Source organism: Mchenga conophoros, linkage group LG1 (assembly GCF_057382185.1).
Source record: "Mchenga conophoros isolate Kocher_MC1m ecotype Shallow Benthic linkage group LG1, M_conophoros_male_GT1.1, whole genome shotgun sequence".
NCBI classification, from domain to species: domain Eukaryota; kingdom Metazoa; phylum Chordata; class Actinopteri; order Cichliformes; family Cichlidae; genus Mchenga; species Mchenga conophoros.
In genome coordinates, this window is record NC_140526.1 from 11,532,915 (window position 1) to 11,546,288 (window position 13,374).

Sequence of the window (13,374 nt, forward strand, 5' to 3'; positions counted from 1 at the left end):
CTCATAAAAGTGAGGCTTTGACCATAACACAAAGCTGAACACCGATTTAAAAGTGCACTTTGACTGATTCTGATCCGGCTGACTTCAACAGATTATACTGACTTGGGCCAAACCTTTTCCTCTGGATATCCAGAAAAAGAACAATATTATTTGCTTTGCATTTTTGTAAAGGATCCAGTGTTGTTTTATTCAAATGCTTGACAATTTCAGTTTTTCCTCTGGGAGTGGTGGGGTGTTCATAAAAAGTTTCAGAAAAATGCAACTTGCAATTTACTGAACTTGCGCAAGGTGTGTGTGTGTGTGTGTGCGTGTTCTATGAATATACTCTAATTTACAGATGTGCACTCAAATCTATCTTCTTACAATTCTAGATTAACGTGTATCCAGGAGTGGGTCACATGGTTACACTACTTTTTCCAAAGGTCCTTTTTGTCTTTGTACACAGTGTTTAAATATCCTCAAAATTCACAAATTACATTTTCTTAATTATTACATGTTCCAGAAAGTAACTGCTTCAGAGTTAGGCAGGACCTCTTATAATGCAATTGTAACTTTTAATGTCCAATCAAATAAGGGCGCATGTATTGCAGCAAGCTGAACAAATTAAGTTACATATCTCTTTAAAACAACTAGGAAGTAACTTGTAGTAACAAAGATTTACCACAGGATGTCAGCCTTTGAGCAAAGTGTCAAAGAGTCTCACATGAAACTAAAAAATTTTTTTAAAAAGTGGAACAGTTTGATGTGGTTTCTGGAAACTAAAAATAAATTAACTTCCAACTTCTCTTTAGGTTGATTTTATAGCAACAGGTTATCAAATGCATCGTCTGAACACTGCCAGCAGTCACCTTCTCAGGATCACTCTCTGCCCTGGTAATTAACAAATAATTTGTATTTTAAATACTTAACGCTGGTACATGTATTCCATTACTCCCCAACACTGGAAGATAAGCACAGTGAGAAAGGAGATGAGGAGGCAAGGACTAATCATGGTGACTGCATAGAAAAGAGGAAAATTGCAAATGTATAAAAAGTATGTGATATCTGTTTAGATCTCTTCACAGCACTTGTATTTATTATCACGTTTAGGTGCATCATTAATAATTCATTCACCTTTCCTCCAGAAGTTTTTCAGGTTAATAGGAGCCCCTATCAGCACCAAATCAATTTGAGCTTGGTCATAGATCAAAAGACAATCACAGACAAAATCATGCTGAAAATCTACATTGCATATCCTTTTTTATTATTTTAAAAGAAATAAAAATGATAAACCTACCAAGAGTGGCCATAATCTGTCATATTAGTGACTGAACACATGTTTTGGATGGATCATCTCAGGTGATATTTTGACTGAGGTTTGGTCTGTTTTCAGTATCTTTGCCCTGCCATACGATTGCATTTTTTTCTGCCCATTGGGTAAAAAAAAAAAATTACCTTCATCCCCCATCTTCACTGTGCTGATTTATTTATGTTCTATTATTTCATTATTCTAACCATAGCATTGTAGCTAGCCATCAGGTAGCATATCATTACATGCCAGCCCAACTTCAATACAAACACTGACACTACTTAATTTCTTTCTGTCTTTATTAATGTCTGACAAGCCATACGTTTTAGTTTTTTAGAAATCTCTGGGTCAGTACATGGCAAATCATCTTTAGATAGAAATGATAGCGAGCTAACTTCCTGCTTCTTCAACTTCTAACTCTGTTGAACATTGAAAATCTTTTTTTCTATGGATGCATGTATGTTAAACCTTATTGTAACACATGGGAGAGAAGCCACTACAATCATTTTATTGGAGATCTAAATTTCTGGGCTCTTTTAAACTCTCAGTGGTGCCACAGAGTCTGTTTGAATTTGGGAACAGAAGTTTGTACCGGGGAATAGCTACTGACATCAGACTTTTTAGGCAGTTTTTGCAAAAAAGCAAAAGCAAAAAACCTCTTTCACAGCTTTGTATGTGGTAACCCTACTGCTGTAGAATAAAATGGCTAGGTAAGTGGCCTGCACCTGTGAAACCTTTTGTGCTTTGGGGGTTATCTTATTGTTGCCCATCCAGCGTAGCTAAAGCCGACAACACCGGTCTGCTAATCAATTAACCAAATCAACATCCCAGAAATGTATTTGACTTGATGCTATAAGTCAGAATGAAAAGTATCCCTTTCATTTTTAATTGCATTAGCATTCGCTTCGGTCATGAATTAGCTGGAATGTGGACTGAAGGGCAAATAGGGGAAGAAAACTGTGGGCTTGATCTTGCAGGCAGATCATCTGTGGTTTGACAGTTTGAAGTTAAGTAGCAGCCATGGCCATCTCTGTTTAGACACTCATAAGCTTGCCTCTTTTCTGTTCACCATTTTTCATGACAGAATTAACTATTCTAATTCAGACAGCATGAAACACACACCATATATACCCTGTGGTCTTCCGGTGACACTCAGTGAACTAACAGATACAACCCTGCTGGTGCAAAAGAACAAAAACATCGTGATAATAAGCTGAAAATGTTAGTTTTATTATTCTTGTGAATGATGTGATCAATCCAGCCTTTTTATTCTACAGATCAAGATAAGAAAACCAATTAGTTACCCATATTTTACAGTGCCTTTAGTGTTAAAAAAACATGTTATTTGGCACACTGCTGATCATGATCTTCATAAGATCTCTTATTTGTGTGTTAGAAATCAAAGTCACCTCAATGACTGTCAAAATGTATTATTGCTGTAAAACCTTGAAAAAATTGCTAGAAAATTCTTCTCAAATTAAAAAAATGAAATTTAATATTAAATATACAAAAATGAGCTATTTATATCTTACAATATAAATATAAATATTTGCCCTCTAACTGTGGTGAGAAAGTAACACTGTGTATCTCTGTCCTGCTGTCTTTGACTGTTTTTCTTCTCGTCATCACAGAGACCATAAGTCCAAAGAGTTGTCCTGGGGGATTTATTTCTTCATTACAGCAGCTTTTTCTTTATCATTTAGAAAAACAGTTAAATATATAACTTCTTTCCACTGACAGAAAGGGGAGTTTCACCACTTAACTAGTGGGCTGTGTGTGGCCTGCAACATAAAATCAGTTTGACACTCCTGATCTAGATCGTCCCCCTCTCTCATCCTGCCGTTCCTCCAGCATGTGCGCATTTGCCTGTTTGTTGTATGATCCACCAAAGGCACACCACCAGTAATACCATCAAGGTTATCACTCCATAACGTAGTAACCTTGAAGAGATTAAATTCACTGGAAAGCACAAAAAGACAGAATAAACTAAAATTTAAAAATTTAAAAATTATCTATTTGAAAGATTTTTGAAGCATACAGACATTCTTACCTTTGACCTGAAGAAATACATTGTTTGTTCCATGAACTGTGTACTCATGCTCATAGAAGCATTTTGATGGCAGCACTATGCAGCTGTAATGACCTGAATCCCTCAAAACTGCACCATCGATGATGAATGTTGTCAGCATCTGAGAGACATTAAAGACTTGCACTAGCAGAATCGTGTCATTCTTCCTCAGGTAAGCGTAGATGAATTTACATCCACCAAGAGTTTGAATATGTTGAGACACTGTGCACTGGAATTCAAGATAGTTTCCCTCATGAAGAGTGGATGGCCCAACTATTGAAATATCTGCTGGGAGAAAATTGGCTGCATGGAAACAGGAGAAAATGAGTGGAAAGAAATAACAATGACATCATATGTTCAGGAGTCAAAACACTTACCTATGACCAGAATCTGAATGATGTGGTCTCCTTTCTTGGCTACTTCAGAAAGTGTATAATGATTCGGGGAATAAACACAGCTGTAATTTCCACTGTGATTAAGACTAGCTCTGGATATGGTGAACAGGGTGTCACTTCGATCTTTCTTCTGGGCGAGATACTGGATTCCGCACTCGTTTATTAACAAATAAATAAAAACCATGGAGTCTTTCTTTTTCCCAAATGTGCTGCATGTTACATAAAGGTCACTGTTTTCACTTATAATCGTCTGCTGCGCCAGGATCTTTGCAGGAAAAATATCTGCGTGACATCATAGTGAGCAATATAGGTAATGATGAGCGCAACCTAGTAACATTTAGGAATACAGAAGAGACATATCTTGTAATGAAGGAAACTGAACTTACCTTCGGTTTGGCTTATGACTTGGTTTGCCAGAACACCTTGAAGAAAAGAAGTGAAAAATTAAATGAATCCTTTCAGATTAAATAGATAGAAAACAGTTTCACTTAAAGATGTAGATGTTATCTGTTAGTGTACTCACACAGAAGAGCGATTATTATTCATCATTATAGAAAATGAGCCACCCTTACAGACCCTCTGCAGCATATCTTCTGAAAGCTTCTCAAAGTCCAAAACCACAGAGTGGTTAAAGAGTAAATAACCATATGCAAACATGCAATTATAACATACCCCTACCTGCTCCTTGTATGGTAGCAAGAGATATTTACTTGTTAGGATTAAAAATAATATCTACAAACAAATAATACTTACCACACTGTACTGTTATACTATTTTACTCTCATATACATTATATACCCATTTAGCTTTTGCTAACACTCTATTTCTCTCTTTTTGTCAGATAATTTGCTTCTTCAGTTATCTTACCTTACTCTGATTCTGTATAATAAGTCAGTCTGACGTACTGACAACTATACCCAATACAGGATACTTATCTTCTTTCACTTTTCACTTTGCACTGAGGAAATGCACCCGTCCATTTTCCTCTGCTTATGCAATTTGGTTTGGGTGGGAGTGTAGTGGGGGGTGGAGGCAATGGCAGGGTACACCCTGGACAGGTCAACAGTCTGTCACGGGGCTAACACAGACAAACAGGTGGCAATTTACACTCACACCTCTGGGCAATTTAGGATCACCAGCTAACCTCCACTAACTGTATGTCTTTGACTATGGCACAATGGAGGACATATATATACAATGAAAAGTGAAAATAACTATAGCGATTCAAATGCAATACAATCTCCATAAAAATTTAATCCACAAATTAAGCAAACTAAAAAGCAACCACACACAGAGACACACACGTTAGCTTTTCTGAAGAGTGCACTGGTTGACACTGACTAAAGAAAGATTCTGATCCAGCTGACCAAACTAACTTTGACCAAATCTTTACCTCTGGATTTACAGACAATAATTCAGAGGTAGATAAATAGAGAATAAACTCAAAGAATATTTCTCTTTGCTTTTAATTGCATGTAAATGTTTGTCAATGCCACTTATTTCCTACAAATGCAACCTAAAGTTGTGTGTTTGTATGTGTGTGTGTATGGTGTGGTCATATGGTTCCAGTATCCTCACAATTCATAAATGACATTTTCATAGGTTTTACACTTTCTGAATAGCAACCATTTTAAAGGTAAGCAGCAGCTGTTTGTAGTGACTTCAGATGTGTGATCAAATAAAGATATTTTATAGCAACAATCAGAACAAATATATATCCCTTTATAAAACGAACAGGAAGTAATTTGTAGTAACAAAGATTTACCACAGGGTGGCAGTCTTTAAACACAGACTGCACTGCTTGATTTTCAAACCTGAACATCTCCATTAAATTTTATAATGTTTGACAGTTCGATGTGATATCTGGAAGCATAAAGAACCCAACTTAGAATTGTCTGTGGCCTGATTCGATATACTTACTTTAAGAAAGAAGTAAGAATTAGCCTACAATCTTTCTTTAAATGGTGGAGAGTCCCAGGCATTTAAATCCCAGTGGCACCTGCCCCTTATCTTAAAACATGTAGTTATCCTGACTGGGCTTTCATTAAATCAGCAAAGATACACAGGAAAGAATGTCGGACACCAACTAGGGAGAAACAGAATGACAAACAGAACAATATTGTCATCCCTTATATAGCAGCTTTGTCGGAGAAACTGAGGAGGTGTTTTGTTTTGTTTTGTTTTTCCCGAGCACGTCATCCCGGTGCACTTCAAACCCAGCCAATGTTCAAATTTTTGTACAGAGAAGACAGATGGTCTGAAAGAGCAGTGAAAGAGGCCCACAACACAGGGGGTGGCTTACAACACCAACTGTCTGCTACCTACAGGGAAGTTTTGAGATCTCTTCTCAGGTGGCTCAACTCCCACTATCGTCTTGTGCCAGGTGACCCTGGACCATCACGCTAAGAAGACCATCTTATATGTGATACCCTGCAAATGGTTTTACCCAATATTGATGACAATTATTCCAAGTATACTGCCGCAGTGGTGAATTTGATTTTTTCCCCTCCCACTCTACTGTACTAACCTTTGTATGAAGTAAAAAAAAAGGTTTGTTTAAAGTTGATTTTTATTGTTAAAAAGCTCAAAGCAAGTACCTGAAATATGTCTATCTATATAGACATATTTCAGGTATAATTACTCACTATTTATCAATCCAAACAAAAATCACAGGTCGATTGCAAAACAGTTCTGTAGACAGTACCTTGTGAAGTGCTGCATCCCATTCAAGTCTCATTCTGAGACTGAAGCATTCCACAAGTCATAAAGCCATTTGGCTTGTCTTGACTTCTTGTAGCTGGTTTTATAATAGTCACAAACATTAGCAGAGCTTAACTACATACAGAAGATAAATACAGAAGGATACACGACCACAGAAGTCTGTCACACATGATATTATACATCACTTTAGTGAGACTATTAAGTAAAACAGCCAATCAAAACAAAATATCACAGCTATAGAAAGGTTATGTCATTTTCATGTAATAATGTGCCCCAGTCTTCACTTCTAGTGAAGCTTACCTGTTGAATGATCAGAGTATCTGAGTCTGTGTTGGCTTTGGCTTTGGGAAACATTTAGCATTTTTAAAGACACTTAAACATTTTCAGTTAAAATCACCCTAAATGCAGCCATGTCCTTAGGATTTATGAATCTATGAAGAAAACGAAACACTTCTATTGAAATACCATCAACATTTGTCATGATTTCGACTTGGCTTTGAAACTTTTTCTAAGCATCTGTGAAACATATTCTCGGAATTCAGCAGTCTGCAGTATTAGTATTAGTTTTGTCAAACTGAATCAAATATCTTCCCCAAGTAATAGAGGCTGGAGGAAAAGGCCAGCTGTTCCTAGGATGCACACGAGCACAAAAACCCATAGGAAGATCCTGTCGATAACCATGGCAACATATTTCCAGTCATCTTGAACCTATGAGAGGATCAAGACAAAAACATGTTCAATGTTACAGCAATATTGTAATTCTTTATTTGAAAGCTGTATGACATTAAATGGTTTTAGCCTTGCTTTTTTGAGTACTCACCTCCTTTGCTTCATTCTGTAGTCTCATATTTTCTGCTATGTATTTGACACTCTCAATAGCTTCCCTGACCTCAGGAGAAAGACACAGAAGAGGCATTATTCCTCCATCCAAAGACTCTGAGCTGGAGCATTGACTCCCCACTCCAACACCCACAGCACTGCCTCCACTCAATGGTCCTAGGCTGCTCAGTCCTCCACTCCCTCCTCCAGAATCTGCAGGCAACTTGCCGGTTCTCTTCTGCCAGCAGCAGTTGCAGCGGCCCTCACAGCACAAGAACCCAGAGCTAGGACATTTGATCGAGTCTCCACCCAAGTTATTGAGATTGGAAAGCTCTGTGTTATTAAAAAGTCTTTGCCGGTTTGTTAAACTTGACACCAAGCTGTTGGCAAGGGCCTGAGGTTTGTGCTGCTTTTGTAGAGTACCTAATGAATGAATGGCGCAGGATTTCGAATGCATCGTCTGAACACTGCCAGCCACAGTCACCTTCTCAGGATCTCTCTCTGGCCTGGTCATGAACATCACCCTGGGCAGCAGTTCAAGAAACACACGCTTTACCCAGCAGGGCATTGTATGTGTCTTCGGGGTGCGGTAGTGGACGTTCAACACAAAAACAGTAATGACAATAGAGAGAGTGACAAAAATCATGGTGAAGAGGAGGTACTCGCCAATCAAGGGTATCACTAGTGAGGTGGAAGGGATGGTCTCTGTGATGACGAGGAGGAAGACGGTCAAAGACAGCAGGACAGAGATGCACAGTGTTACTTTCTCACCACAGTCAGAGGGCAAGTAGAAGACGAGCACTGTGAGGAAGGAGATGAGGAGGCATGGGATGATCATATTGATTGTATAGAAAAGAGGGAGACGACGGATGTACAAAGAGTATGTGATATCAGTGTAGATCTCCTCGCAGCAGTTGTACTTAATATCATGTTTGTAACCAGGCGCATCAATGATCATCCACTCGCCTGTCTCCCAGAAGTCCTTGAGGTTAATAGTTGAGCCAATCAGCACCAAGTCGATCTTGGCTTTGTCATAGGTCCATGAACCAAATTTCATTGTGCAGTTTTGGTAATCAAATGGGAAATATGTGACATCAATCTTGCAGGAGCTCTTGAAGATAGCTGGAGGGATCCAGGTGACATCGCCATTGTAGCGAAGCAGGGCCTTTGTTTTGTCATCAACCTGGAAATCTCCAACTGCGCTGTAGAAAAAGACAAAAGAAGAGTGAGAATGGAACATTGAAAGGAAGGACAGTAAAAGACAACTGAGCCACTGAATACTAACCAGATAGATATAAGTAACTATTGAGTTATGAAAATATCAATTAAAAAGATGCCCTGGGGTTTCAGTAAATGCACCATGTGATGTTATGTATAGCTTCCCTAAGAATCTTCAAAAGAAGAAATGACCCATGCTGAATGAACAATGTAGATCGATAACATTTTGTTACTGTACAGACATCCTTTGCAGCAATAAACAATCAATGAAGACTCTGTGCCAGGTTTTTGTTATTATGCTCACTTGTTGTACAGCACAATGTCTGGCTTCCAAATCCTGTTGGACGGCACTCGGATAAACTCGACGCCTCCGAAATCTTTTGGGTTCCATTTAAGTTTATAGTCATTCCAGATCTGAGAAACAAAGCAGAAAAATTTCTTTTACATAAAAAAAAGTCTGAGAATTAACAGGTATGAGTTTCAGAGTCAATTTGATGCATGTGTAAAGGGGTTTTAAATCAGTTTTCTGGAGATCTGTTTGGTTAGATTAAAGCTTGAAACAGAATGTGACAGTTCAATAATTACCTTCCACCCTGTTCATTCAAAAATGTTTTTAAACATATTTAATCGCTAGAACATATTAGTTACAAAAACATCGGTATGTTAAAGAAACAACTAATACAAAGCAACAGTTGGCGGTATATCAAAAGAACTAGTCTATAGTTGTGTCACAGTAGGATTTTGGCATGAATGGAAATGTCAGTAAGCCAGCATGTATCATAATAAGTATTATAGCCTATCTTTGTGATAAACTATAGTGAAAAACCACAGTGTTAGCCATGGAGGTGCGTGCTGAAAAGTTAAAAAAAGTTAATATAATGAGTCCGAAAATGCTTCCTCCTGGTAATTATCTCTTGTCCGTTTTTATATGCATTTGCTTGTAAAATGCTCCACATAAAATAAAGAAATAATGTCACTATCTCCAAAGGTAGCACATAAACACAAGGATATATAGTACACGTGTGACTTGAATCACACTTTATAGTGTGTTTTATGGATCTTTTGAACACTGCTCATCAGGACGACCAGTGATCCTCATGAGGCTCATGAAACCAGTACATCAAAGCAACCCCAGAGAGCTGTAAAAAATTTGACTTAATTACAAAAACAGCATGTATCCAGAGTGTATTGCAAGATGGGATGGAGAGCAGGAGAAATGTGTCTCGCCCCTGATGAGTATTTCCCAGAGATATGCTAAAAACAACAGATGAGATTAACATAAGAGAAGCAATGCTCCAGCCCTGAACTCCTAAGAACAATTAAAGCTCAACATTTAGTAGAAGACTGGCTCTGTCACAGATGTGTGCTTGCTCAGTACATGTAAAATTGGAACAGGAGACCCGCCCTACCTCATCTGACTCATTACTAGTTCATTGCACTATGCAGCATTGCAAAAAAAGAAAAATAGCGGATAATCACTGAACTTTCTCTTCCAGATTCACTTTAACTGTACGAACCCATAATGGATGAATATTCCATATTCGGATATTCTAGATTTCTTAACTACTGTCATTGCATTAAAATGCAAATTGGTTATGAAATGTAAGTGCATTCAGTTTATTTGATTTTCTTTGAAAGAAAATATGATCACACGGATCAATGTGTTTAAAAAGCTTCCTCCTATGAATAATTCAACCTGTCAGTCTAGCTCCAAAGAATCACGCATGACAGAAGGTTGGATCTAGACTTGGTGTCCTTGCTCAAGGTCTGTTTGCACAGTCTTGAACAATAAACTTACATGTCTCAGCCACAAATTGGTCTCCATGATCTGATTGACTTCATCCTGAGAAGAGGGTAGAAGATAATAGATAATGAGGACACTGAAGCAAAGAAAACTAAGTACATGTTATTAATAAAGTTAAAACAGTAATAATAACTGTCACAGGCAATCATCCAATTCACTGCTGAGATTTTTGTCTGTGCTTCTGTAGCATCAGCGCAAAAGGTTTCAGAGATCTGCACCTGAGTCCTGCATGCCTGGAGCATAATACACATGACAGCTGGGGCTTGTAGGTCGCAGCCTTTAACTTTTTTTTTTTTTACTAGCAATTCAGTGATACAGCTGGAGCAGAGGGACTAAAGATGGGAGACAAAACAACTGAGGGTCAGATTTCTGTGTGACTTAGACCGTGAATGAACCAATCTCATGACTGAGCGCAAACATTAACCATTCATGTGACCATCTTGTATCCAGAATAGCTCTTAGATTCAATGGTTGACAGAAGGCTTTAGTTTAACCTCTTCTGAATATCTTTGGGAGAACAGTTATTTCATGTCACTTGGATAGATAAGACACACACTCTGTGGTTCATAATTAAATCACTCAAAATCCTAAAAGACGCAAAATAATTTTTTGTAGTCAAAATCAGATGATTAAATTAATATTTGCAGATTTTGTTTTAACAAGGATGCAGAACTGAATGTTGGCTGTAGATCATATACTACATCTACTATCTTTAGCAGAACAGCCTCTGAGACCAAAATGCACATTGCCATTACCAAGTGATCATGTGGTTTGATCCCTGATTGTGAGATAATGTTAGTTTGCCCAGCCCATAAGGTATTGATGCTCTAAATTAGCTCATATAGCCATGTTGGAGTTGTTGAAGGTGAACCAAATGCTTCTGAGTTTGGAGCACCAGGTGTGCAGAGGGAATAACAGTCATCCATCAGCACTCTAGCTTGGCTTGCTACTTTAAATGAGTTAAGGATCATGTAACAAAATATCTCTCTCTCCATATCATCATTGTCTGATCAGACAGATCTTTAATATTTATTTAGATCCTTTGAAAAAATAAAAACACCTTGTTTGCACAGAGGCAAAAGAAGATGCATGAGGTGTCACCTGATGGTTACTAGTTTATACACAGTGAAATACTGTTACCTGTTTTTGACCGGCATTTTCTTTCTGTTAGACCATTATAGCACCAAAGTATTGTTTGACATAAAGGGTTAAAAGAGAGCAATGGTGCAATAAGGGTAACAATAAAAGAAAAAAGAGGCAAACACTAAAAAAACATATTCCTTAAAAAAGCAAATAAATAGTACATTCTGTATTTCCAAACAATTTATTGTGTGAATGAAGCTGTATTGCTTGCCAAACAGTCCTTTGCTATGCTTATTAACACCACCTGCGCTCAACCTGTCTGCGTCAAGTGACACAGTCGTCTGTCTGGAACGGCAGTCTGCAGTCAACAAACTCTAGCAGAGAAATCTAGGAGTGCCCATCTGAAGTGGCAGTGACTGAGTGATAGGGGGTGCCTGAGAGGTACTCAGACAGCTGACATTTCCCACCTTGTCTTGGCCAGAAAAACAGCCCAATTGTCCGCCCTTTCATCTAGGTCCCAGGAGCTACTGTGTAACGTGAGAGGGTATCTCAAGCTTACGATACGGTGTCTAAATTACCACCTTCCCCTAAATTTTGTTTCAGTAAAAGTCTGCAAAGCAGCACACAAACTATATCTTTGAGATGTAAAAACACAAGTTTTAAGCCTTGTATACACACAGATCTTCTACAATTTCTACTCTTTATAGGCAAGAGTAATCTAAGGTCATGTTTATTAAGCAGAGTGATATTTGTTTTATAGAGGTGAAATAGCTGCCCCATAAATCACAAACACTCCGGGCATCAGCTCCGACACTGAGGAAAAACATTTTCTTGCTACTTACCACTTTGACCAGCTGTGACATGGACACCTCAAACTGCACAATGACTGGATCAGATACATTTTCCACCGGCCGTATATACTGGTTGTAGTTGGAAAATATCCCAGAGAAGAGCTTATGCTCTGCATCTGAACATGTGCCTCCTGGACAGGAGCACAATGTCAGCCATGGGAATCTCACTGCATATTTAAATGATTATACAGTTTAACTGTGATCTATTTTTTTTCTGCTTTACCATTTACCACCCAAAGTAGAACTCTAAATTTGACAGTTTCACAACCTTTTTTGTCATTTTTTAATTTCAAGTTCTTTTCTTTCTAACTTGAGTGATTTGGCATCATTCTTAACACAGTATGTCTCTTACAGAGAACAGCAACTACATCAACATATTACTGTTATCCTGGTTGTATAAGATTAAGGATTTGAACACATGCATGATTCCTTGATGCACTGCATTAAATTTTACATAACCCAATAGACGTAGCCTTCAAAAATAATTAGATCTATTGCTTTTTTTTTTTTTTTTTTTACATTTCCCTAAAGCAACAAGTAGATTTCATGCTACCAGCTTCTTACTCACCTGACAGAAGACACAGAAAGAAAGCACAGGGACCAGATAAGAAGTGAAACCTGGTTTTCATCCTGTTCAAATTGACAAATGCCAGATAATTCCAGGGTCAGCTGCAGCAACGATCCACGGAGCACACAGGAGGAAAGTGGAGGAATAAGAGCTCGTCCGCATCACCCGACAGAACGAGCGAGCAGAGGGAGCGAGCGAGTGAGGGAGGCAGAGCCACACTGAGGCATACAACCAGTCACAGTCAGGAGCCATGCACTGCAAAAATAATAATACAAAATATGCAGAATATGGCGACTTAATCGGGTAAACGGGGGTAAAATGTTGAGTGGTGCAAATCTTTCACCTCCAGTCACACCATTGGATGGTCAGCTTCCCAAGACTTAACAGCCATTGTCCTTCATATCTGACACACAGTCACATCACCCCAAACAGCTATATAACAGATAAAACTGAAATTATCTCTCTGGAAATATGTGTATTTATTTATTCCATGAGTGGACTGCAGTGTATTAAATCCTCTTGGGAGACACAAGCATTAAAATAAATACTCTGCTAAATA

The 13,374-nt window shown here is 38.2% G+C and overlaps 2 protein-coding genes across 2 annotated transcripts; both read right to left on the minus strand.

The window, feature by feature from the left end:
* Positions 1–3,119: 3,119 nt before the first annotated feature.
* LOC146582950 (uncharacterized) lies at positions 3,120–4,290 on the minus strand (the record flags this gene model as incomplete). Its single annotated transcript, XM_085279839.1, has 5 exons — positions 3,120–3,247; positions 3,339–3,659; positions 3,734–4,033; positions 4,138–4,173; positions 4,275–4,290. Coding segments are annotated over 5 exons (801 nt in total), but the record flags the coding sequence as incomplete, so codon positions are not given.
* Positions 4,291–6,375: 2,085 nt separating this feature from the next.
* On the minus strand, positions 6,376–12,935 carry chrna3 (cholinergic receptor, nicotinic, alpha 3). The gene is made up of 6 exons (XM_085259275.1): positions 12,816–12,935; positions 12,239–12,378; positions 10,308–10,352; positions 8,814–8,923; positions 7,293–8,493; positions 6,376–7,180 (listed from the first exon to the last, which is right to left on the minus strand). The coding sequence occupies exons 1-6, from the start codon at positions 12,874–12,876 to the stop codon at positions 7,052–7,054; spliced, it is 1,686 nt and encodes a 561-aa protein (XP_085115401.1). The 5' UTR covers positions 12,877–12,935; the 3' UTR covers positions 6,376–7,051.
* Positions 12,936–13,374: the final 439 nt, after the last annotated feature.

Coding starts and splice junctions, on each gene's coding strand:
- chrna3 (XM_085259275.1), bottom strand. CDS start 12,876: ATGAAAACCAGGTTTCACTTCTTATCTGGTCCCTGTGCTTTCTTTCTG. Junction 10,353..12,238: donor TGTCACAGCTGGTCAAAGTG/GTAAGTAGCAAG, acceptor CCCTCTTCTCAG/GATGAAGTCAATCAGATCAT. Junction 8,924..10,307: donor CCAATTTGTGGCTGAGACAT/GTAAGTTTATTG, acceptor TTTGTTTCTCAG/ATCTGGAATGACTATAAACT.